Below are 25,054 nucleotides of genomic sequence, written 5' to 3'. Positions count from 1 at the left end.
GGCTATTGACTTCAATGCATTTCGCAAATTTTTTGTTGTTTCGCAAATTTTCGGCAAGCGAAACGGGACAGATTCACTCATCACTCTAAATAATGTGATTTATAATTCTGTATAGATAGACAAACAAAATTGACGTCCATGCTCTCCATCATGTATGGAAAAAGTAAGGCCTCTCCTTTGATATACAGTATCTAATATGTCTAATCAGGATTAAACAAACAGGTCCCAATGATGCATCACTGGTTTTGTATTATCACTCACACTGTCCTTTAGCTAAAGCTGCCACTGACTTTGATCCCACATTTAACAATTTTAAAATGAGTTGTAAACCTCCAATTTTCTGTCAGTATAATAGCACCTTTCTGATATTACTTCTGAGCTTTTCAACAGAGAGCTCCAGGGCATGGCTCCTTGTTCAATAGTTCCAGTTCCTCTGAAATATACCTCCTACCTGAACTCTGCTGAATTACTTGTTGTATGAAAAATACACTTTTATCTCTCATTTGCTCAATGCTTAACATATTAAGTTTTTGTTTTATATCTAAGGCCATGTACAATTTAGCAGCTTGTCTTGGCTGGTTCCATGACTGTTCAAGAGTCTGGATAGATTGTTTTTAGAAAAGTTAATCTAAAAGTTTTTACTTTGTTGTTCATATTGCTGTTGTTTTTAAGGTAGAGGTCTTCAAGAAAAGAAAGCTCATCATCGTGCCACCATGTTTCATTTTCACTTTCTTCTCATTATCTGCTTAACAAACCTATTTTTATTAGTAAAATGAAGTCAAGCTGAAGGCCTGCCCTAACAATATCTGGCTAAATCTTTCAGATATCAGGTTATAAGATCCTGATGGGTGAGTCAATGTGGTCATCTCTTGATGGGTCTGCAATGGCTCCTATCATGATCTAATAGTTTGCCCCAAACTGGATCTTCTTCTGAAGAACAGCCAAAGCTGGGTTTAAAAGTTAAATTCAATAGTTTTGTGTCAGTGTTAATGTTTAACCATTTGATGAAGTATTAGCATTTATAATAAATTCACTACATCTGACACAATCTTCGTTTAGTAGGTCAATATGGTTTGTCAATGTAGTCTTCTCTTGATGGGACTGTATAGGCTCCTACTATAATCTGATAGTTTACCCTAAACTGGATTTTCTTCTGAAGAATACCTAAAGCTTGGTCTAAAAGTTAAATTCAATAGTTTTGAGTCAATGTTAATGTTTAACGCTTTGATGACATTAAATCTGACACAATCTACGTTTGGTAGGTCATTACAGATTGTCAATCTTGTTCTCATTTGAAGGGTCTGCATAGGCTTACATCATGATCCGATAGTTTGCCCCAAACTGGATCTGACTCCCAGACTGGAGTTTTAAAGGAGAAGGAAAGTGTTCTTGCACTTGGGGGTGCCAAATGTTAGGCACCCCCAAGTGATTGTATTGACTTACCTGAAACCCCGGGCCGGTGCTAACGGCAGAAAGCTGCACCGGCCAGGGGTTCTTCCAGTGAGCTCCACTGAGCAATCCTCTTCCGTCTTCCTCTTTCTTCTCATGGCTGCAAATGCGCAGTATAGTGAAAATCGGAACTTTAACGCCGGAAGAGGATGGATCCTTGGTTCTAGCTGGAATAACCCTGGGCCGGTGTAGTTTTCTGCTGATAGGAGCACTGGCCCGGGGTTTCAGGTAATTAAATACATCACTTGGGGGTGCCTAACATTTGCCATTCCCAAGTGCAAAGGTTGAAACAAATTACATATATAACATTATACGGGTGGTATAAAATACACCTGTATGGATAGGCTACTTTGTTTAAATAGATGAGCACAGGGACCTGCAGAAATTAATTTCACCAGGAACATACTGTAGGGTGACTGAGCACTTTTGACAAATACACAGTGTTATAAATTGGCTCTAACATGTATCCAAATATCTGTCTAAGCAAACAAATAGTAGCCAGAGTGACACTATAATTAGATTTTCATTAGAAAACTCTACAACTGCACCCATTTTCACAAGTCAGCTGTTACAAAGGAAGAAACAGTAACATACGTGATGAATAAGGGAACACATGGAGAGAAAATTAAGCATATAGATGACATGTTTGCCAGACTGGTCAATATTACAAATGGAGACTGCCAGTATAAATGAGCCCTGTGTGTGCAGATACATTAACCTCATGCCACAATATTATCTCTTACATAATCGCTACTATATCATAGAATGATTAGCAACTTTGCGAAGAATCGCTAAGGCTGGAGCTAAGCGTTAAATTACATACAACAGTTATGCATCAGCCCTGATGTTTAACGATTTGCCGCACTGGTGTTTATAATAAATTCATTATATATGACAAAATCTAGATTTAGTTCTAGTGATTCAGTTATTGAGAGGGTAATATTAAGATGTTAACTAGACGCCATATCACTGGCCATTGACTAATGTTTTAATTTAGGCAGTAAAGGGAGTAATACAGTATTTATGTGTTTCTTAGATTAGCGGTTGATCAATTGCCATAAACTGCATTTCACTAGCAAGGAGTCCCTGATGTCTTTATTGAATGTATCTAAGGCCCTCATTGGCATACTCTAACACCAGAATGGTAATATACACTTCTTTAGAGCATAGGGGGTGATTAGAGGTGCCCTCACCCCACATGTTGATCTTCCCGACTTCTAAGAGAAACACATGTCATTGTCCTAACAGAAAGGGTGATACAGCCCCAGTGTTATGACACCCTCTGACACCTTTAAACAATACTTGGCCAACATCAGACCCTTTCTCCAAATTAAAAATTCTTCATAACAAGGATTATAATGGTATGAACTTCTGCACAATATAAAAAGTGCAGTAATATTATACATGCATTATTAGAAGGATCCAAGGTGCACAAACCTGGTAATGCCTGGCACCCCTATATTTGTTTTATTATCCCTCACCTTGATTCTGGTGATGAAATTATAACTCTGTTCCAGTCTATTTTAGTATACATCACTTGTATAATGATTTCATGACTATTACTGGATGCAATATTGTCAATGTGGAAGAGAGTAATATAAATGTAATTATAGCTTAATTATAGCTTGATTGCCAAACAACCAGACTTTCTTCTTAATTCATGTTTTTTTTTAAATGCAGTACATAAAGGATGAAGAAGCATGAGAGCTGGCTGGTGTCCTTTCTCTCTTCAGTCTACCAGTAATGGGCCATATCTGGTTCTATGTGGCTCCAGATAATAGTCTATGGGCAGTGAGACAGGGGCGCTTTAAAGGAGTGTAAGGGAGAAGAAGGATTACAGGGCTGAGTAGGGATGGTTTCTATAAAGGAGATAGGGTTCAAAGAGCTAGTTGTCCAAGAGATCATGCAGTGTATCAGTTGCATCCGCCATGATGCTTCCAGGGTTCCTGGCATTTTCAGCAGCCTCTCTCTAGCTCTATCTTTCTTCTCTTTCCCCACAGCAGTCTACCTACTTTGACTGATTCCTTTCATTTTCTCTGTTCCTCACAGCAGCATCTCTTTCACCTGTCTGTCTATTACTCCTGTCATTTCTAGACTTGTGTATGATAAACTATCAATCAAAGCTGAAAGAATAGGCTGAGAGTTGTGGTGGAGTAGACTTGCTTGATTCAGGCACTATGGTTACACTTTTGTATTCTATATAACATAATATTTCGAGATTTCTGTGTATTAACCACCAGAGTAGAGGTGGTGCTGGTCAATGGGAATCGGAATTTCTGTAAATAATATACAGTATCTGATGGAGGTCGGCCACTCTTCTTCCTGTCATTCCATTATAGTTGAGCCCCTGAACATCTTAAGGTACCATCAGAGTTCCACTGAGGTGGCTCTTTATCTCATGTATTTCCAGGAAAACAGCAAATGCCAGAAGCAAGGCCTTTGCATGTGGGTTTGGTATACTAGTCCTTGCGGCTGTAACCTGCTGTTACACATCTATAAAATGTGTAAGACTAGGTCTATGCTGGAGAAATCTTGGAAGGCAAGTCAAGGCTGCTTACTCTCCAAAACTGTTAGCCCTCATAAGAAACCTCTAGCAGAAACAAAGAACCACAGCACTCCCAAAGAACTGCTATTTGAACTCTTATTTCAGAAGAAGAATTATAATTACATGGATTTGTTACAGGAAGTAATTTAAATTTAAAGGAAATATTGGTTGGAAAAGCTGACACCCAGCATTTATTTTAAGAATTGAATGCAACAAATAGAGAAGTACAAGCTTAATACAAGCATTAGCAAGAGTTCCTTCCCCTTCTGATACACAACACAGGCTTCTAGCCATGCATGTTTAGGCACATGCATCAGTATTAATCTCCTCTACTGCTCAAGATCTTTAGGTTCTGTTACTTATCCCCTATAACAGGGAGATTTCTCCAACTGACCCAGGGATTCCGTGACCATTTGCAGTCCATACGTTATTGAATGGGAAGGGGAACATGACTTTTCCCTATTTGGTCTCCACCTACTGTAGTTAGGGGTGAATGTGCTAGAAGCCTGGATTGTAAGGTCCCACTTTGGACCCTAAGGTTACCAGCAGGTACCCCATGAATGAGAATATGTACCCCATGAATGAGGTAATGGCAGTGGACAGCCTATGAGCCTAAGCAAAGTATTACAGACAATATTGCATTATATCCACCACCTACCTATTTTATTTGTGTATAAGTGAAAAGATGGTCAAAAATGAGTCCTAGGTACTTGATTTCATGATAAGGGAAGGACACTTGACATTATAGGAAATGAACAGGCCACGCTCAGATGAGCCCTGGCTGAAATTCAAAAGGTTGTTTGAGTTGCACTTTAAGCTAAATATTATTATATGTCATATTTCTTGAGAAATTTTTTCAGGTGTCACAGAGATATGAACATCGGTCTGACATTCCTGAGAATAAACCAGTTGGACGGCAAATTTATATTATGCTATAAATCGAAATCTTCTGTCAAACCAAGTGCTGCTGTGTGGAATCAAGAATTTAGGACTCAAATATATGGGGTGTTTTTTGAACACCCATACTTTTTCTTATGGGGCTGAACACATAGAATAGAAATATGTAACAACAAAAACAAGTTGTTCTCTATCAGGTTGAAACCTTCTATTTATAATAATACTTAGTAACCACCATGGTGCCTCTTTAATAACACATCTACTGTTGCTATAACTACAGATGAATATTTATTAGTAATACTCTGTCTATACAGAATTATGCTTATCCATCTGCTAATTCAATGTTCTATATACTGTACATTGATGACTATCAGGCCCGGATTTGTAGAAAGGCCGCAGAGGCCCGGGCCTAGGGAGGCAGAATTTTAGGGGTGGCATGCCACCTAGCCAGAAGCATTGGGGACATGCAGGAGAGGAGAGTCCCAGCTCTTTAAACCTCCCACATGCCAATCCCCATGCTCTGGACCCAACGAGATAAGGCAGGAGAGGCGGGATAGGGGAAGGAGGCGACGAGTGGTCCTGGCCTAGAGGTGCCCTATGGATAAATCTGGCCCCAATGACTATACAGATAGAAATCATATATACAGTACCTTTTGGTCCACTCATGGAATATGTAGAGCTTGGCTAGATGTGGCCTCCTCCGAAGAGATTTTTATGGCAAGGACTCCAGTAACTATCAATGTATGATATTATGAAGTCATTTTATTTTGGCCTCTGAACACACCCATCAATCTGCCCTGCTAATCTGGTTTAATCTTCTAAAGTAAGCATGGTTTCAGCACTATTAATAATAGGAAGCTACAGGTATTCCAAGCTATTCCTAAGAAGGAATATGGGGGAGGGACTGCTGAATATGAACAATGAAGTATATGCTGAGTATGAACTACTAGACAATGAAGTATATATGTGCTCTGAACATTTACTCACTTCCCAACAGGTATATTATGTGTACTGCAAAGGGTACTTTGATGATGTCCCCATAGCTCCCTGCACTGTAATTGATTAGTAGCGAACTGCCGATTTGGTGTTCGCGAACGCCGTTCGCGAACACCGGCAAAAAATGTGAACGTTCGCGAACAGTTCGCGAACTTCGAACACCCGCTAAAATCGTTCGATTTGAACGATCGAAGGCTTTTAATCGTTCGATCGAACGATTTTCATTCGAATCGAAGCATTCGATCGAATGCTTACAATCGTTCGAACGAATGGAAATCGTTCGATTTTTAGCGGTCGAAGGAATTCGAATGGTCGAATGGTCGAACGATTTGTATTTGAATCGAACGAGAACTCAAAATGTGAACGTCGCGCGACATTCCCGAACATTCGGCGGACGCGAACGGTCGAAGTTTGCGCGAACAAGTTCGCCGGCGAACAGTTTGCTACATCCCTATTAGTAATCAAAAGACATTAGCTTCTATAACAGACTTTTTGTGTTTTGGTTGTATGATTTCCAATGACCCCTAAGCTTAGCTACTCAACAGCAGAGCCCACTGAGTGTATACAGTGCCACTGACAGACAAAAGATCCAATATTTGAGATCAGGATCTGCTGTGGGAAACTTTGTTCTTTTTTAGGTTTTTATGCAGGCCATTACATGCCTAATGGTAATTGGTTCCTAAACCTGCTATAAACTTTGCACCTTTTATTGCAACCCCCCATAGATAGGGATGGGAGAATTTGACCCGTTTCGTTTCACCAAAAATTTGCCGCCGGCGAAATGTCACTGATGCCCATTAAAGTCTATGGGCGTAAAAAAAATGTTGTCGTGCGGCGAAATTTTTTTGACGTGCGTCTTTTTTTTTTTTTGACGTACGATGCCATACAAGTCTATGGGTGTCATTTCCGTGGCGAGACAAGGTAAAAAATTCACCCATCCCTACCCATAGATATCTTTTTGTTTTTTGGTCTCTTTCTTTGCACCATTCATAGAACATATGTTATTGATCTATGTTTTATTCCATCATTTTGGTTAATTGAGTCTTGTACCTTTATTTAATTTTCATTTCACATTTTTTTCCATTTTCCTCCTCACCAGGAAGAGAGACCAGGGTCTCTCAGCCTTGCATATATTGGACTACACCAAAATTATTTTATATTTTTTTTTCTTTCCCAACAGGCGACATATCGAGACCTGTCTCACTGAGAGTATTTTATGTATCTTTTACAATGTTTTATTAATCACCAAATCCTTCCAACTAAAAATATTTCTGTAATGGCAAGTCTGCCGGGATACAGATATCGTCCTTGACACAAGTATGATTGAGAGTTTTGCTGACTCAGGTATTGCACTTCTCCTCTCGCTAAAGGTGGCCATACACGGGCCGATAAAAGCTGCCGACAGACCGAGTCGGCAGCTTATTGGTCCGTGTATGGGGGCCCCCGACGGGCTTCCCCGATCGAGATCTGGCCGAAAGTCGGCCAGATCTCGATCGGATGGGATTAAAAATCCCGTCGGATCGCGGCCGCATATGTTCGTTGATGCGGTCCCGCGATCCAACCGCCCGTTTGCATTCGCTAGGATCTGATCATTGGGCCCTAGGGCCCACGATCGGATCAGCCCGATATTGCCCACCTCAAGGTGGGCATATCCGAGGGACATCGCCAAACGAGCGGATCTCTCCATGTATGGGCACCTTAAGACTTCAGTAACAGGGTCAACCAAAGGCTTGACCCTCAATATCTTGAGATATCCTTCTACACAGGACTTACACTGGTTATACTAAATGATTTCTCAGGTAATCACTGGCAACATTCTCTAAGATGTATTCCCACCTATCCATTGGATCAGGTTGGCTCGGGATAGGATGAATTATTTTGGAATAGAATAAATTACTTCTTCTTTTCGCTGTTATTCAAACATTAGTGGAGACAGAAGCAACCTATATTTGCAATAAAACCTGTTACTGGCATTTCCCTGCACCTCTAGGTGGTGCTTTTCCTTGAGGACTTGTGCCTAGGGCAGCAGTTGTTGTGGGACAGCCCTCGGGTATGGAGAAGTGGCTTGAGACAGAAAGAAGAGAAAACGATGCAGTTCCCATGCCCCACTTTCTGTATATTCAGTCTAAAGACCACTTTGTACAGTTTGTAGCCTTCACTAAAGCTGGCCAAGATCTACTTGCCCAGACTGGGCAACCTACAAACATTCTTGATTGTCTCTTCTCTCACAGGTGTGTTTCAGATGTGGCTGTAATTTACAGTGATGGACTCGATTGAGCGTAGGTTTGGTGTGATGTTCAGTTATGCTGCCGTGTGCCTCCTTTCTGCAGTTATACAAGTGCAAGGTGAGGACACGCTCCTACTAACGCTAGTTCTAGTGTTGGGGGCAATGGGGCTCATTTGGAAACACAAGCGCATAAATGCAAAATTGCTCAAATGCTGCGTTAATTTTATAGTATGTTTTCAGAAGACTGGAAAGCAATCCTTACAGGACAATAACTGTATTTTATTATTACTTCTTGAGCTATACGGGAAGAATAAAACAACTGTATGATTGGTCCTTGTGAGGACAATAATCCATATCAAGAAATAGCAAAAACAAAAAAATTATTTTCCATGGTTAAAACAACAAGCAAAAGTATCTTCAGCACAAGCTCCTATTCATTACACTCATGTTAAACAAAGGGGTGTAGTGCCCCTTTAATTTTCTCTTTATGATATCAGGGCAGTGGATGGGTACATATTCAATTCCATTAATAAATGTAACTGAGCAATTTCGTTTCCACAGGTTCCAAACTACTGGACAGCTTAGAGTGCTATAATGATTATAACTCATTAGTCACCTGCACTTGGACTGCCAACCGACCTTATGAACCTTATGTCAATATGACATTATATGAAAAGTAAGTCAAAACCTTTGGTCTTCTGTTCATATCGGTCCCTGTCAATATGTAGGTTTGCCACCTGGCCGGTTTTGGCCAGAAGAACTATCCGGGTCAAAACTGCCTAGCTGGTTTTCCAAACTAGGTAATCCAGGCAGGACTTTTCTAGATTGATGTAGAAATTGGCCAATCAAAGATCAGCATATCATAGCCCCGCCCTTGTGACAACAGCAGTCCACCTCATGATGTCACTGTCCGGAGCTCATGACGTGGAAAAGTGGCAATGATATCTGCATTTCTAAGGAGTGGTGGTTGTGTGCTAACAGTACATGGCAGAAGCACAGTAGGAGGTGGATAGCCAATCACAGTGTTGTATACACATAGGCTCTCCTGCATGTCAAGGGAAAGCAGGAAGTGAAAAAGATGGGCGATACAAGTACATTTTATGTGGAACTTTCCAATAAAGTATCACAAAGCACAACTCAGTACATGTTCTTGTTTTTTTATATATCCACCTCCTACTAACTTCCCAAAAATATTTAATTGTATTGCCCATCTTTTTCACTTCCTGCTTTCCCTTGATGTGCAGGAGAGCCTTTGTGGATGCAAGACTGTGATTGGACATCCACCGCTTACTTATATAGTAGGAAGTAAATAGCCAATCACAGTCTTGCATCCACAAAGGCTCTCCTGCACATCAAGGGAAAGCAGGAAGTAAATAAGATGGCCAATACATGTACATTTTTTGGGGAACTTTTCAATAAAGTATCACAAGCACAACTTTTCTCAGCACATTGGAGGAGTACTGTGGGATGGCATGTTCTTGTTTTTTTACGTAATATTTCTCCTGCAGGAGAAACAGCAGGAACACAACTTGTAAGTCCCTCACACAGACCAATCTCACCTGGACATGTCTCAGTGAAAATGACATTTATGTTACCACGACAGAACAGTATCACTTTCAACCTGACCGCAATCTGGAAAAACAACTTAATTTAACAGACAAAGGTAAGATGACTTGTTTTCCACCACAATAAGCAGGTAAGGTGCCCACAGGCAGCCTAGTAGATTCAGGTCCCTATAAACCCACAAACTGGGAGGAAACGTGCTAAGTTTCTCTATGGAATTTTGCAGAAGATCAAGAGCAGTTGGGGTTTACAGGATCTCATGAAGCAAGTAAAAGACAAAGTCAAAGTAAGATGACCAGAAGGGGCAAGCATGGTGGCACACACAGCATGCCACAGAAACATTTTTAGACCATGCCCACTACAAACCCTCCGATAAACCACTCCCCATTTTACAGATACCCCCTCAGTAAACATACTGTATACCTGTAGGTCACTAAGCACCTATTCAGTTTTTGCTAAAACACAAATCTCATCATTCTCAGACAAAGCCCACTAAATAGTCATTGGTTTCTTCAAGGGATACACTAATTGAAAATTTGCTAGTTGCTTCCCACCCAAATCGATAGGATTAAAAGTTGCTGCCCCCACAATCAATTTTGTTACAGAGCAACCTTGGGTAAGAGATTTTAAGATTTTTGGATTCAAGTCCCTTTATTCTGGTCCAAAAAAAGTGAAAGCCTTACATTTCTGTATTTTCTGTAATTTCATTGCTGTAAAAGCCACCGTTAATATAGACCCACAATTATACAGGATAGCAAATGAAAATCTACCAAAATTAGCAAACATGGTGACCCACTACATTAAGGGGGTCATTTATCAAAAGTCGAAAATTTCTCCAAATTTTCTGAAAACGACTCCGACCAAATCAGCATGGATTTTTTCCTCTTATTTATCAATACATTTTCCTGAAAATTACTTGTTCAGGAAAAAAACTCGATAAAATCATGAAAAATTCGGAATTTTTTTATTTGACACTGAATACCGCAACTTCTAAGGATTTGATACCCAACAAGACAACTTTTTTGGATTTGTCGCCCAAATATCGTGATTTTTTCGTAAACCCATTGGCTTCGACATGAACTCGGCAGATCTGAGTTGGAGCACTCTTTTATTCAGACTTTTAACACCCTCGGGGTTTAATAAATAAAGAAAAGTTTTCGTTTTTTTCTCCACGGAAAAATTGTGTTTTTCCCATTTATAAGGCCAATGAGAAATAATCAAACTTTAATAGATTACCCTCTAATCTTATGCATGTATAATTTCATTGCTGTAGAACCCATCATTGATGTAGATCCACAATTATACAAGAGAGCAAATAAGAAACACTGTGTATCTTGTCGGCGCTATATAAATAAATGATGATGAAGAAACCACTACAGCTAGTAATCACGGTGACCCCCTAAATTTTTTCTTTGGCTGTCAGTTTGGTAAACTAAGTAATATGCAAGAGTTGATGGATAAATGCATAAAACATTGCTGAGATCTTTGGTGCTCAAACATTGCCCCTCCTGGTGATCACAATCATAAAGTCATGTTCACTAGAAGATGTTCAGATCATCTGCAGAATGGTCAACATCACTCTAGAAATGTCTCCTCACTGACCTGCACTATGTAACAATAGCAGAATTGTATATTCCAAAATACTAGGTTATTAAATGAAAATTAAAAAAAGCTTAAAATGGAATATCTGTTGGGTTCCATCTGTAGATGACTTTGGTACATATTTCTATTTACAGGCACTGGTCTCACAGAGAATCCCAACCCCATTACGTACTACAATGATGATGGGTATTTCCTTCTATGGTCAGAAGCTAATTATGCTCCAGACAATCAAACTCAGGAAATTTCAGAGTGCGAAAGCCGATACAAGGAGATCTCAGAAAACTGGGAGGTAAGATCTGTACAACGTATTAAAAGTAATCAAACAATGGACCAAATTCTAATTGATGTAAGTTTTTTTAACTCATATAAATTAGATTTTACTTGAAATTCTATTGGGGTGATTTATAAAAAAATCTAATATGCAAAACTGAATTTTACCGACCCGAAAACTCGAAACAAATTCGAATTGAGTTTTTTCTCCGAAAAAAACTCGAATGTCAGGAGGTTTTAGGTGGCGAATAGGCGAATAGCTCTGGTAGAGCCACGGAGCATGTGTTCCTCACCTTCCAATGAGGTTCCCAGTTGGTGAGAATACACTTGTACTAATGAGAAATACCTCCATCCTAGATCCCCTATTTTGCTTTAGATTTATGTGTTGCCTTTTTTGCCCTCTTTTACTGAAATAATGGAGGTTATATAAAGGGAGTAATGTAGTGACATGCTATAAAATAAAAAGGCAAAAATTTGTGTTTATTGAGGCGTAATGTTTCGGAGGCATGCCCCTTCATCAGACATTAGGGGTAGATCAGGGCATGGTCTGATGTGCTGATGAGATTTGGCTGGATATTTTGGGTTTTGGCTAAATCATAAAAATCTTTCACAAAGAGGATTTGGTTGAATCCTGAACTGAAACTGAACCCAAATTTGCCTATGCAAATTAGAATAAGAAGAGGTGGAAAAAAAATAATTTTCCTTGTTTGGGTGAATGTCACATATTTTTAAAGGATTCAAAATCAGTTTGGACTCAATCGCAAACTGAATCCTAGATGGAGTTCATCTATACTGGATATACCAGGTAGGCTAAATGTAATGCAAATGGGTGGATCTAGGACAGTGCTCCCCAACCAGTGACTCACAAGCAACATGTGGCTCACCAAGCCCTTGGATGCTGCTCCCAATGGCCTCAAAGCAGGTGCTTATTTTTGAATTCCTGGTTTAGGGACACGTTTTAGTTGCATAAATACCAGGTTTAAGGCCAAGCTGAGTCTCCTGTAGGCTGCCAGTCCACAAAGGGACTATATCATAGCCAATCAGAGCACTTTTTGGCACAACAACTCTTTCTACATTTTAATGTGGCTCATGGGTAAAGAATATTGGGAACCCCTGATCAAGGACGTAAGGACGTAATGAACCAGGGGCATAACAAAGAATATCTAGCGATGGGCAAATAAATTTGGCTGGCACAAATTTGTGGCGAATTTTCGCGTTTCGCCACCGGTGAATAGCCAGGCGCGAATTTGCGCGATTTGCCACCAGCGAATAAATTTGCGAAACGCCCACGAAAATTCGCGTCAAAAACGGGCGCCGGCATCGAAAAAACGGGCGCCGGCGTCAAAAACGGGTGCCGGCGTCAAAAACGAGACGCCGGCGCCGTTTCGCGAATTTTTCGCCGTTTCCCAAATTCGCCCATCACTACCGGTGAATAAATTTGCAAATCTCCCTCGAATATTCCCTAATGAAAATGAAAATTTGTCATGAAAACTTTCGAATTTCAAAGTTTTTAAGAGAAAACGTTCGAATTGCACAATGTTTTAGTGAAAACGTTTGAATTGCACGATTTTTCCATGTAAACTTTCAAATTTTTAAGATTTTTTCATGAACTTTCCGATTTCATGCTTTTCCACAAATTTTTCGGCGCAACAGGAGAAATTCGGTCCTTCACTAAATAGGACTACATTGAACAGCAATTTAGCAACTAGTTTTGCCTTTTGCCTTCTTCCTGCAGCCTGGTACATGCCAATTTGCATTCATTGTTCCCACGGCCGGATTAACATAGCGGGCACCCCTAGGCCCACTGCCGTTTGTCGCCCCCCCTTTATTTGGGCAAATTTTTGTCATTGGGACCGGAGCAATGGGTATTGGCACACGGGAGATTTAAAAAACGACCATATCTCCTGTGCATCCCCAGTTATTCTGAAAAAAATGGGTGTGGTTGAGCAGAATGCTGCCCCCCTAAAATCCTGCCTCCCTAGGACCGGGCCTTGATGGCCTTTCCACAAATCCTGGCCTGATTGTTCCTGTGTAATGATATTGGAATAAACAAATCGATGTTTGCATACTCCTGCAATTACGCGCTTGTTGTGAATACGATGTTCCAGTACCAAAGGAAATAAAAATGAATGATGAAAGGGATTGGAAACATTTTCGCTTTAAAACAAAAAAAAAACTTTCAGAACATGGCAAAGATATAATTGTTGAATATTTTAATTACCCAGAGATAATTTGGTCTGTGGGGACTTGTGAATATTGAGAGGAATTAGAGTTTAAATCCATTAATATATCATTTCATAGAGAATGCAAGTCGGTACTAGGTCTTGGCGGATCTAATTATATCCACATTTAAATAGGCAATCATTGAGATCTTAATAAAAATACCATTCACACTTATATTGTGCAACAATGATTCATAGGCAAAGCCTTGGGAATGTCGGCATTCTCGTTCAGCACATCATAGAATAAGGTTAAATATACAATTTCAGGCACAGGCAGGAGCTGACACTTGGCATTTTGCAGTATACTGACCCCCACACCCCTCCAGACATGCCTGTCATGGACTCAAGAGTTCACTGTGGCTGGAAAATTCACACAAAAGAGCAAGTTATTGATGTCAATCTCCAGGGAAATTATTTGCCTTTGACCCCTCTGCAGAGAAATATATTTTTTCCAGATTCAGACATCACTGCTGGCACTGAATCAGATGCACAAATGTGTCTGAATTGTCAAATAGACACAACTGCATGTGCATTTCTATGTAAATCTATCACAGTTGCATCTAAAAATTCCAGTGTCTGTCTGGAGTGACGCCTGTGTTCTGTTCTTTAGGAGCAACTGCTCTGTGGCAATTCATACAGGGCGCTGGAGGGAACCCTGGACCTACCAGCTAGTTAGGAGGTGATGGTAGGATGTAGGGAGTACACACAGTGTTGTGTGTTAAAAGATGGAGCAGCGCTCACTTCAAAATGGAAGGCAGGAAGACCTTTATGTGGCTCACGATCCAGGCAGGGGGTGGGGCCATGATGTCACAGTGACGGGACAGGGATGTTGCAGGCGGGGCGTGCTAGACTGATTTCTCTTTCAAAGCTCATTGTTTGCTAAACACTCATTTGGCCACTGTTTTATTGCAGAGTATAAATATTATATTTATTCCAATTTATACCTTACACTACAATTAAAATAAATATATAAAAAATAAGCAATATCTCAGCACTTTAACAAAAATGTATAAATCTGTTTTATTGTGCAAAATCAATGTTTCGGTCACATTTTCATATATAATATTTGACCAAAACGTTGATTGCACAATAAAAAGGATTTTTATAAAAATGTTAAGTATTGTGAGTTATTGCTGTGCATATGCTCGTTGAACTACCACTCGGGACCCCGGCAGTTGGTGAATTTTTTTTGTTTGTATCTACTAGGGTTGTCACCTTTTTGCTGAAAAGGGACAGGGGGGTGGCGGTGCGCATGATGTGTGGGGGGGCGTGTGGATGACATCAGGGGGTGGTTCTGTGATTTCAGGGACAGGACTGATGATGTCAGGGGCGTGAGGTTGGGGCAGGCCTGATGACATGGTGATCAGCAATTGGCTGATCACCATGTCATTATTTTCAATGTTCTGTCTGAATTTACATACCATTAATATATACCATTACTATGGTAATAGTAATATATATATATATATATAAACCAACAATCCATTCAATCATTCCAGGAGCTGCCATAATCCATCCAAAATCCCTGGGCCTAGGGCAGCAGAATTTTAGGGGCGGCATGCCATCCAGCCACATTGCAATGGGTTCAGTAGCACTGGGGACATGCAGGAGATTTGCTAGCACTTTAAACCTCCCCCACGCCAATCACCATGGTCTGGACCCAACGAAAAGCGAGATAGGGGAAGGGGGGCGAGTATTAGTCCCAGTCTAGAAGTGACCTATGGATAAATCCAGCCATAGCCACACCCCTTTCTGCATCCCCATTGATTTTAGCTTTTCTTCTTTTTTGATACATATATAAGAGTTTATTTTGAAAAGGCTGTTGGAACATTTGCAAACCATTGTCTAAACAACAGACAGCTCAGTGCCAGTCAGCAGCTGCAAAAGCTCAAAGTGTGACACTGTATAGAAATAAAGCCTTTTTTAATTATTTCTTTTGTGGTTACAGAATTCATCAATGGCAGAGTGCATCAATGTATGGGCTGTTTATAAACCAAAGGCAGGAAAATCCCATGTTGCACAAATGAGAGTAAAATATAATAATGGCCACTGGAGTAACTGGAGCTCGGAAGTTGTGCTTGAACCTAAAACGGCAGGTAAGAAAATGACAGAGATTTCAACGATGTGGTTAAAAGGGAGGAATATGGTTTTGTAGATAAGATAAAAGATACTCGTTTCCAAAAGGGAATTGTTTTTTAAATAATTATTTTGAGGAAAAAATCTATGTATTGGTTTAAAAAGAGAAACACTTTCAGTGGTAAATGTCCTAAAATAGTAATATTCTGTCTCACTAAGAAAAAGAACTAAGTAATGAAGCATCAGGAGTCACGTTCTGCATTCCAACTGGACAGAACAGCAGGGGGTGCAACTGATAAACATTCATTATATTAGCAGTGAACTGCTAACATCATGAAAACAAAAAAAAGAATGTACAATTGCAAAAGAGCAGTTTTACATTGTTATATGGGTAGATTCATGGCTACTTAATTTAAGGACAGCCATTTGTCAAGCTAAGCTCTGCTTAGAGCAGGCTTCTTCATGTAGGACATCCCAAATGCCTTAGTAGCTGTGCGACCCTGGTTAACGTGATTAAGGAGTAGTGCCATAGCAAACCTAGAATGGAAATTAAACTTGGCTGAAAAAGTCAAAACTGATCCTGACTTCAAATTCATGCTCTCCTGCTACAATCAAGCTCTATCATTAGCTAAAGAACAATACTTCTCTTCTTTAATCTTCACTCTGTCCTCTAAACCACAGCGACTGTTTGCCACATTTAACTCACTCCTATGCCCCCCTCCACCCTCTCCACCCATTAATTTAACTGCCCAAGATCTTGCTCATTTCTTTAATGAAAAAATCAATCTCATTAGGCTGAGCATACCGTCTGACAACAATCTCAGTCTAACGTGCAGTCCACTCACATCCACTTTGCACTCCTTCATCCCTGCAACACTAGATGAAGTTAGCAAACTTCTAGCCAGCTCAAAATCCACAACCTGCTCCCTTGACCCCATACCCTCTCGCCCCCTCTATGCAATCTCTGATACACTCTCTCCTGCACTTACCCACCTATTTAATCTTTCACTCTCAACTGGTACTTTTCCATCCTTATACAAACAAGCACTAATCACTCCTATCCTCAAAAAACCTTCCCTTGATCCCATCTCTCCCGGTTTCCCTTCTTCCATTTGCATCCAAATTACTAGAAAGGCTTGTTTACACATGCCTGATCCAGCATCTCACTCACAACTCCCTTCTCGACCCCCTGCAATCTGGCTTCCGCCCATCACACTCAACTGAAACTGCACTCACCAAAGTTACTGTCATGATACAGGCCTGTAATAGTTACTAAAACAGGCCAAGGTATCATGAGAAATATTTCTGGCAACATCTAAATCAGACACACAACAGGCCTCTTTTCACTATGGTCAGAGGGGTCAGAGCTGTAATGCCCTTCTGTAAGCCCTGGCTGATAAGAGCCATTCCATGGGGAGGGGGAAGCCCAAGGAGTGAGAACCCTCAAGACCCTCAAAGGTGAAGTAAAGGTTACATATAATGTATACTCCAATATATTTATCCTTACAGAACCCAGACCTGTTGTACCAACAGTATAAAAAACTGATGATGGGTTCAAGGCAATTTCATCTTTCCAACGAGTCCAAACATGACTAGGTTTGGTACTCTGTGTATTAGATATGGATATCTGGGCAGGGGCAGGTCACACAGTATTGATGTTTAGTATCTATGGAATCCCTGAGAGAATTAATAACCAATGAATATAATATCATCTCTCTCCTATGTTCCAATGGAGAGTTATGGTCATTATATTCTTGGTCCAGTTCCTACTCACAGGAGGTCATAAAAACTCAATCTGTGTCCTGCTAGGCCACGCCCCCTTACATTCCTGAGGGAGGGGGGGAATGTGCAGTTACCTGATGCCCTGAAATCACTAATAAATAGTCAGCTCTTCTGACTAAATTTTGAATTTACTTTGGAGGACCAATTGCGATTGGAAGTTATCCCGTTTGTTTCCCCTTGCCTCCAGGACCAGGAATTCTATATCTTTGAAGTTAAGTATAGGTTTTCCATGTTTTCCCTTTTATTTTACAACTGTTTGTAATTGTATTATTGAATGTATGTCTCTTTTTGTAACATCTTTTTGTATATTGCACTGTTATACCTTTTATAATATTAAAGAGAATTTAATAAGATTGTCTTTGATGCTCTAAACGAACCTAGCCTGAAAGAGTTGAGCCTTAACCCTCTGCATACTGAAGTACTTGTTGAGTCAGTAGGAACTAACTGACTATAGGGAGAGAGTGTTAATGCATTGGTGTATTGTGAATTATTACCTGTTAGAGAGAACAGGGGAATAGTCACATTAGGTTTCTATCGCCTGTGAATGATAGATGGTGGCAGCGATTGAGTTTTGTGGGTGTTGGTTGGTGTTTGGGGTGCTTTTGTGTTAGTCTAACCTGTGTGCAAGGTGGGTGAGAGACTGAGTGAGTGACCCCTGATAGCCACACCTAAAGTCCCGTGCGGTTGGAAGTACCGTGTTCGTGACAGATTGGTAGGCAGCGGTGGCATATTTTTTATTTAGAGCATTAGTGCTTGGGTTAAGTCATTAAACCTTGCGCTAAAGAACTGTAAATCCTTGCGAGGAGTTTACAGTCTTCAAAGACAAACTCAGTGCATACTATTTTTATTAAGACATACTTGCAAACAGTTTCCCTTCCCTTCTTGTTTTTCTTTTCTATCTTTTATTTTGGCAAAGTGTTGCAAGATGGCAGCATTTTACAAGAGGCAGACCAAGGAGACCCTCATCAATCTCTGTGAGCAAAGAGGAATTGATGTAGCGGACAAATCGAAGGAAATGTTGATTTGTGCCTTGGTGGAAAAGGAGCAGCAGAACTACACACCTGAGTCAGGAGACTATGCAACTCAGGATGTCCCAGTGATGAACTCTGTTCCTGGATCCTCTCAGCGAGAGGACAGTTCTAGCTGCAGTGGGCAGGATGACAGGAATTCATCCCTGCAAGCAGCTTTGCAATTGTTGGGTTCAGATGACCCCCAGCTGCGTCTTCAACTTATCCTGCAATATCAACAGGCAGAAAGAGATGCAGCAGCAGCAGCAGCAGAAAGAGATGCAGCAGCAGCAGAAAGAGATGCAGCAGCAGCAGCAGCAGCAGCAGCAGAAAGAGATGCAGCAGCAGCTGAAAGGCAGGCAGAACGACAGCATCAACTGGAGTTAGCAAAGCTCCAGCAACAAAACTCACACCTACCGTCCATGGAACCCAGGATGGCCCATCCTTTCCATATTTCCCATGACAAATTCCCGACCATGGAGAAGGATGGAGATATGGACACCTTCCTGCGTGGGTTTGAGAGGACTTGTAGACAGTACCAACTGCCCCGGGAACAATGGGCAAAGTACCTTACCCCAGGGTTAAAAGGCAAAGCCCAGGAAGCCTTTGTGGATTTACCACCAGAGCTCGATGGGGATTATGATGCTATCAAACAAGCCTTAATTGACCGGTATAATCTTACTCCAGAAAGATATAGGAAACGGTTTCGTTCCCTACAAAAAGGCCCTGCTGACAGCTATGCAGATATCCTAAGTAGTTTGAAAACTACCTTTAAGCAATGGGTCTCTGGACTGGATGTTACCACAGGAGGATTTAACTGATTTGATGGTCAAAGATCAGTTTTTACACATATGTCCATTGGAAGTACGGCAGTTTGTTATGGACCGGGAGCCTAAAACAGCAGACCAGGCTGCCAAGCTTGCTGATACTTATGCAGCTAGCCGGACGCCAGAAGGACGCAAAACCTCTCTACCCAGCTGGAAGGGAGGGAAGGTCACTGGAAGCCCATCTTCCCCCATCTACCAAGGGCCACCTAAAAATGTCTTCAGTTCATTAGGGGTTAAGCCTGCACCACTAGATTCCCGACGATGCTTTGCATGTAACAAGGTGGGACATGTCAGCATAAATTGTCCAGAGAAAAGGAAATCTGCACCTACTGGGAAACAGACAAGCTCATCCCCGGCTGTTTTGTTTGTTGCCGGAAAAGAGGGAAAAAGTGCGGATAACTTACAACCTGTTACTGTAGGCAGCAAGATTACTGTTGGACTCAGAGATACCGGAGCAGAAGTTACTCTGGTGCGGCCCGAGATGGTAAACTCCGAAGACATTATTCCCGGGAAAACCATGGATGTTAAAGGAATTGGAGGAATCAGCCCTGCAGTGCCAATGGCTCAGGTGTATCTGGATTGGGGTGCAGGAAGAGGGGTTAGGGAAGTGGGAGTGTCAGACACCATTCCTACCAATGTGTTGCTAGGTACAGACCTGGGCAGGTTGGTATCCCAGTATGTGCCTGAAACAACTTCCAGTGAATCTGCACCCCTACCGGAGACTCCTGAACATCATAAGGTACTGTGTCATGACTTTATGCAATCTGGGAGGATGGAGGGAAAAGGGGATGAATGTTTAACTGTAGCTCCACCTGTGACAGATTCAGAGGTGCCCAAGAATATATCTCCTGTTACAACAGATAGAAATGTTTACTGTAATCCCTTAGGCAATTCTGATGAAGTGGACTGTATTGTATTCCATCTGTTGCGGCTGTGACACGTAAGCAGAGTGCACAAGCCTCAAACCAGTGTCAGTCTTTACCTAGTAATGGGGAACCCCTTAGTGTATCAGACCCTCCACACACTGAAATAGGAGACTCAGAAGTTACGGAATCCCTGCCAGTTATCAGTTTCACAACAGGGCCAGTGTCTCAGACTAGCAGTTCTGAGTTTGAATTAGCTCTAAAAACAGATGCTAGCTTAGAAAAGCTGAGAAATCTTGCAGCTGGACCCCCCAGTGAGTCTGACAAGGAAAAGGTATACTGGCAACAGGGAAAGCTGTATAGAGAGCTAATTCTGACTGACACCACAGAACCATGGATGATAGAAAGACAATTAATTGTACCTCTTAAGTTTAGAGAACCATTATTAAAGGTGGCCCATGAAATTCCACTAGCTGGGCACTTAGGAGTGCAAAAAACCAAAGCTCGCTTAGTGCATAATTTCTATTGGCCTAACATGGGTACTGATATTGCTAACTATTGTCGTTCTTGTGTCACTTGTCAACGTGTTGGTAAAGCTGGGGATGTTGTGAAGGCCCCATTGATTCCATTGCCTGTTATTGATGAACCTTTTCAAAGGGTGGCCGTAGATATTATAGGTCCTCTAGCCATACCCAGCAGTTCCGGCAAGAGATTTATCCTCACAGTAGTAGATTATGCTACTAGATACCCAGAGGCAGTAGCTCTGTCCTCTATACGGGCAGACAAGGTTGCTGATGCCTTGTTGAGCATATTTTCACGGGTAGGCTTTCCTAAGGAAATGCTTACAGATCATGGCACTCAATTTATGTCCAACTTGATGCAGTGCCTGTGTCAGAAAATACAGGTAGAACATATAGTTGCCAGTCCCTACCATCCACAAACTAATGGGCTCTGTGAACGCTTTAATGGGACATTGAAACAAATGCTTAAAATGTTTGTGGATTCACAGGGAAGAGATTGGGAGCGGTACCTCCCCTATTTACTCTTTGCATACCGGGAAGTACCCCAGGCTTCCACTGGTTTCTCGCCATTTGAGCTCCTGTATGGGAGAAGGGTGAGGGGCCCATTGGACCTAATTAGAGAGGCCTGGGAAGGAAAAATGGTCAGTTCAGAAGTCTCTGTCATTGAGTATGTCATGAAATTTCGTGAGAACATGCAAACTCTGACGCATATGGTGCATGAAAATATGGAACAGGCTCAGGCAAATCAGAAACAGTGGTATGACCGCCACTCCCGTGAAAGAGTCTATGAAATAGGGCAGAAAGTGTGGGTCCTAGTACCAATGAGGCAAAACAAGCTTCAGGCTGCGTGGGAGGGGCCCTACATTATTCAGAAGCGTATTAATGATGTAACTTATGTGGTGGCCCTTGATGACAGGGGAAAAAGGCAAAAGGTTTTCCATGTCAATATGATGAAAGCTCACTATGACAGGGCTGCCTATGCTCTGCCAGTTTGCAGTGTCTCTGAGGAGGGTGACAGGGACCCTCTACTAGACTTATTAGCTGTGACCAAGGAAACAGGGTCCATAAAGGATGTGCAATATAACCCTCAGCTGTCAGAGAAGCAGAAAGTGCAGCTATCCCAAGTGCTTAACCCATATCAGGGAACCTTTACCGGAAAGCCAGGTAGAACTCACCTTGCCGTTCACCATGTTGATACTGGTGACAATTCTCCTGTCAGACAATCAGCTTATAGAGTTTCCTTAGAGGTACAGGCAGATATAAAAAGGGAAATAGAAGAAATGCTAGCCCTTGATGTAATTCAAAAATCACATAGTGCCTGGGCCTCACCAGTAGTCCTTGTCCCCAAGAAGGACAAATCCACCAGGTTCTGTGTGGACTACAGAAAGTTAAATGCGATAACTGTCTTTGATGCCTACCCCATGCCTAGGATGGATGAATTATTAGATAAGTTGGCAGGTGCCAGTTATTTAACCATCATGGACCTGAGTAGAGGTTATTGGCAAATCCCCCTCACAGCAGATGCCCAGGAAAGATCTGCTTTTGTCACCCCCTTTGGGTTATTTCAATTTAACGTAATGCCGTTTGGCATGAAAAACGCACCTGCTACGTTTCAAAGAGTTGTGAATGGTCTGCTAGAAGGGCTGGAACAATTTGCAGTAGCCTATTTAGATGATATTGCTGTATTCAGTCCCACCTGGGAGGAGCACCTAACTCACCTGTCCCAAGTCCTAGGTAAAATCAAAGCAGCTGGCTTGACTATCAAACCTGGCAAATGTCAGATTGGCATGAGGGAAGTACAGTATTTGGGACACAGGGTAGGAGGGGGCACACTTAGACCAGAAACAGGGAAAGTGGATGCTATAATGGCCTGGCCCACTCCACAAACCAAAAAACAAGTCATGTCCTTTCTAGGAACCGCTGGCTATTATAGAAAATTTGTTCCAAACTACAGCTCACTAGCCAAACCACTAACGGATTTGACAAAGAAGAAACTCCCCAAAGTAATTTTATGGGGCCCAGACTGTGAAAAATCTTTTTTGGCCTTAAAAAATGCTCTAGCTAACTCTCCAGTGTTGCAGGCCCCAGATTTTACACGTAGATTTGTTGTACAGACGGATGCGTCTGCCTATGGCATAGGTGCAGTTCTCAGCCAGGTGAACCAACGGGGAGAGGAGCATCCTATACTGTACCTGAGCAGAAAGCTGCTGCCAAGAGAAGTAGCCTATGCCACCATAGAGAAGGAGTGTCTGGCAATTGTTTGGGCCTTGCAAAAATTACAACCCTATTTATATGGACGCAACTTTACAGTTATTACAGATCACAACCCTCTTAGCTGGCTCAGCCGCATGGCTGGGGACAACGGGAAATTGCTCAGGTGGAGTTTGACTCTCCAACAATATGATTTCACTATCCAACACAAGAAAGGGAGTGATCATGGGAATGCAGATGGCTTGTCACGCCAATCAGAACCTTCCAGCATGAGCGCAGTGTAGATGACCTGTAAGTCAATCTCCCCTTGCTCACTCTAAAAAGGGGAGGTGTCATGATACAGGCCTGTAATAGTTACTAAAACAGGCCAAGGTATCATGAGAAATATTTCTGGCAAAATCTAAATCAGACACACAACAGGCCTCTTTTCACTATGGTCAGAGGGGTCAGAGCTGTAATGCCCTTCTGTAAGCCCTGGCTGATAAGAGCCATTCCATGGGGAGGGGGAAGCCCAAGGAGTGAGAACCCTCAAGACCCTCAAAGGTGAAGTAAAGGTTACATATAATGTATACTCCAATATATTTATCCTTACAGAACCCAGACCTGTTGTACCAACAGTATAAAAAACTGATGATGGGTTCAAGGCAATTTCATCTTTCCAACGAGTCCAAACATGACTAGGTTTGGTACTCTGTGTATTAGATATGGATATCTGGGCAGGGGCAGGTCACACAGTATTGATGTTTAGTATCTATGGAATCCCTGAGAGAATTAATAACCAATGAATATAATATCATCTCTCTCCTATGTTCCAATGGAGAGTTATGGTCATTATATTCTTGGTCCAGTTCCTACTCACAGGAGGTCATAAAAACTCAATCTGTGTCCTGCTAGGCCACGCCCCCTTACATTCCTGAGGGAGGGGGGGAATGTGCAGTTACCTGATGCCCTGAAATCACTAATAAATAGTCAGCTCTTCTGACTAAATTTTGAATTTACTTTGGAGGACCAATTGCGATTGGAAGTTATCCCGTTTGTTTCCCCTTGCCTCCAGGACCAGGAATTCTATATCTTTGAAGTTAAGTATAGGTTTTCCATGTTTTCCCTTTTATTTTACAACTGTTTGTAATTGTATTATTGAATGTATGTCTCTTTTTGTAACATCTTTTTGTATATTGCACTGTTATACCTTTTATAATATTAAAGAGAATTTAATAAGATTGTCTTTGATGCTCTAAACGAACCTAGCCTGAAAGAGTTGAGCCTTAACCCTCTGCATACTGAAGTACTTGTTGAGTCAGTAGGAACTAACTGACTATAGGGAGAGAGTGTTAATGCATTGGTGTATTGTGAATTATTACCTGTTAGAGAGAACAGGGGAATAGTCACATTAGGTTTCTATCGCCTGTGAATGATAGATGGTGGCAGCGAATGAGTTTTGTGGGTGTTGGTTGGTGTTTGGGGTGCTTTTGTGTTAGTCTAACCTGTGTGCAAGGTGGGTGAGAGACTGAGTGAGTGACCCCTGATAGCCACACCTAAAGTCCCGTGCGGTTGGAAGTACCGTGTTCGTGACAAATCTGTCACGAACACGGTACTTCCAACCGCACGGGACTTTAGGTGTGGCTATCAGGGGTCACTCACTCAGTCTCTCACCCACCTTGCACACAGGTTAGACTAACACAAAAGCACCCCAAACACCAACCAACACCCACAAAACTCATTCGCTGCCACCATCTATCATTCACAGGCGATAGAAACCTAATGTGACTATTCCCCTGTTCTCTCTAACAGGTAATAATTCACAATACACCAATGCATTAACACTCTCTCCCTATAGTCAGTTAGTTCCTACTGACTCAACAAGTACTTCAGTATGCAGAGGGTTAAGGCTCAACTCTTTCAGGCTAGGTTCGTTTAGAGCATCAAAGACAATCTTATTAAATTCTCTTTAATATTATAAAAGGTATAACAGTGCAATATACAAAAAGATGTTACA

General features: G+C 41.5%; 1 protein-coding gene across 3 annotated transcripts in view; it reads left to right on the top strand.

Annotated features, from left to right (window-relative positions):
- Positions 1-25,054, top strand: part of LOC108713328 (cytokine receptor common subunit beta) — a 65,325-nt gene that overhangs the window by 28,068 nt on the left and 12,203 nt on the right. For all 3 annotated transcript variants that reach the window (XM_041588854.1, XM_041588855.1, XM_018256271.2), the window contains exons 2-6: positions 8,119-8,232; positions 8,676-8,790; positions 9,623-9,777; positions 11,414-11,568; positions 15,720-15,867. In XM_041588854.1, coding sequence (XP_041444788.1) covers positions 8,151-8,232; positions 8,676-8,790; positions 9,623-9,777; positions 11,414-11,568; positions 15,720-15,867 — 655 coding nt within the window. In that variant the 5' untranslated portion in view covers positions 8,119-8,150. The remainder of the gene's footprint in view (positions 1-8,118; positions 8,233-8,675; positions 8,791-9,622; positions 9,778-11,413; positions 11,569-15,719; positions 15,868-25,054) is intronic.

This window comes from Xenopus laevis, chromosome 3S (genome assembly GCF_017654675.1).
Source record: "Xenopus laevis strain J_2021 chromosome 3S, Xenopus_laevis_v10.1, whole genome shotgun sequence".
In the NCBI taxonomy this organism is placed as follows: Eukaryota; Metazoa; Chordata; class Amphibia; order Anura; family Pipidae; genus Xenopus; species Xenopus laevis.
The sequence above is the reverse complement of the archived record's forward strand: the minus strand, read 5'-3'. Positions and strand labels throughout refer to the sequence as shown.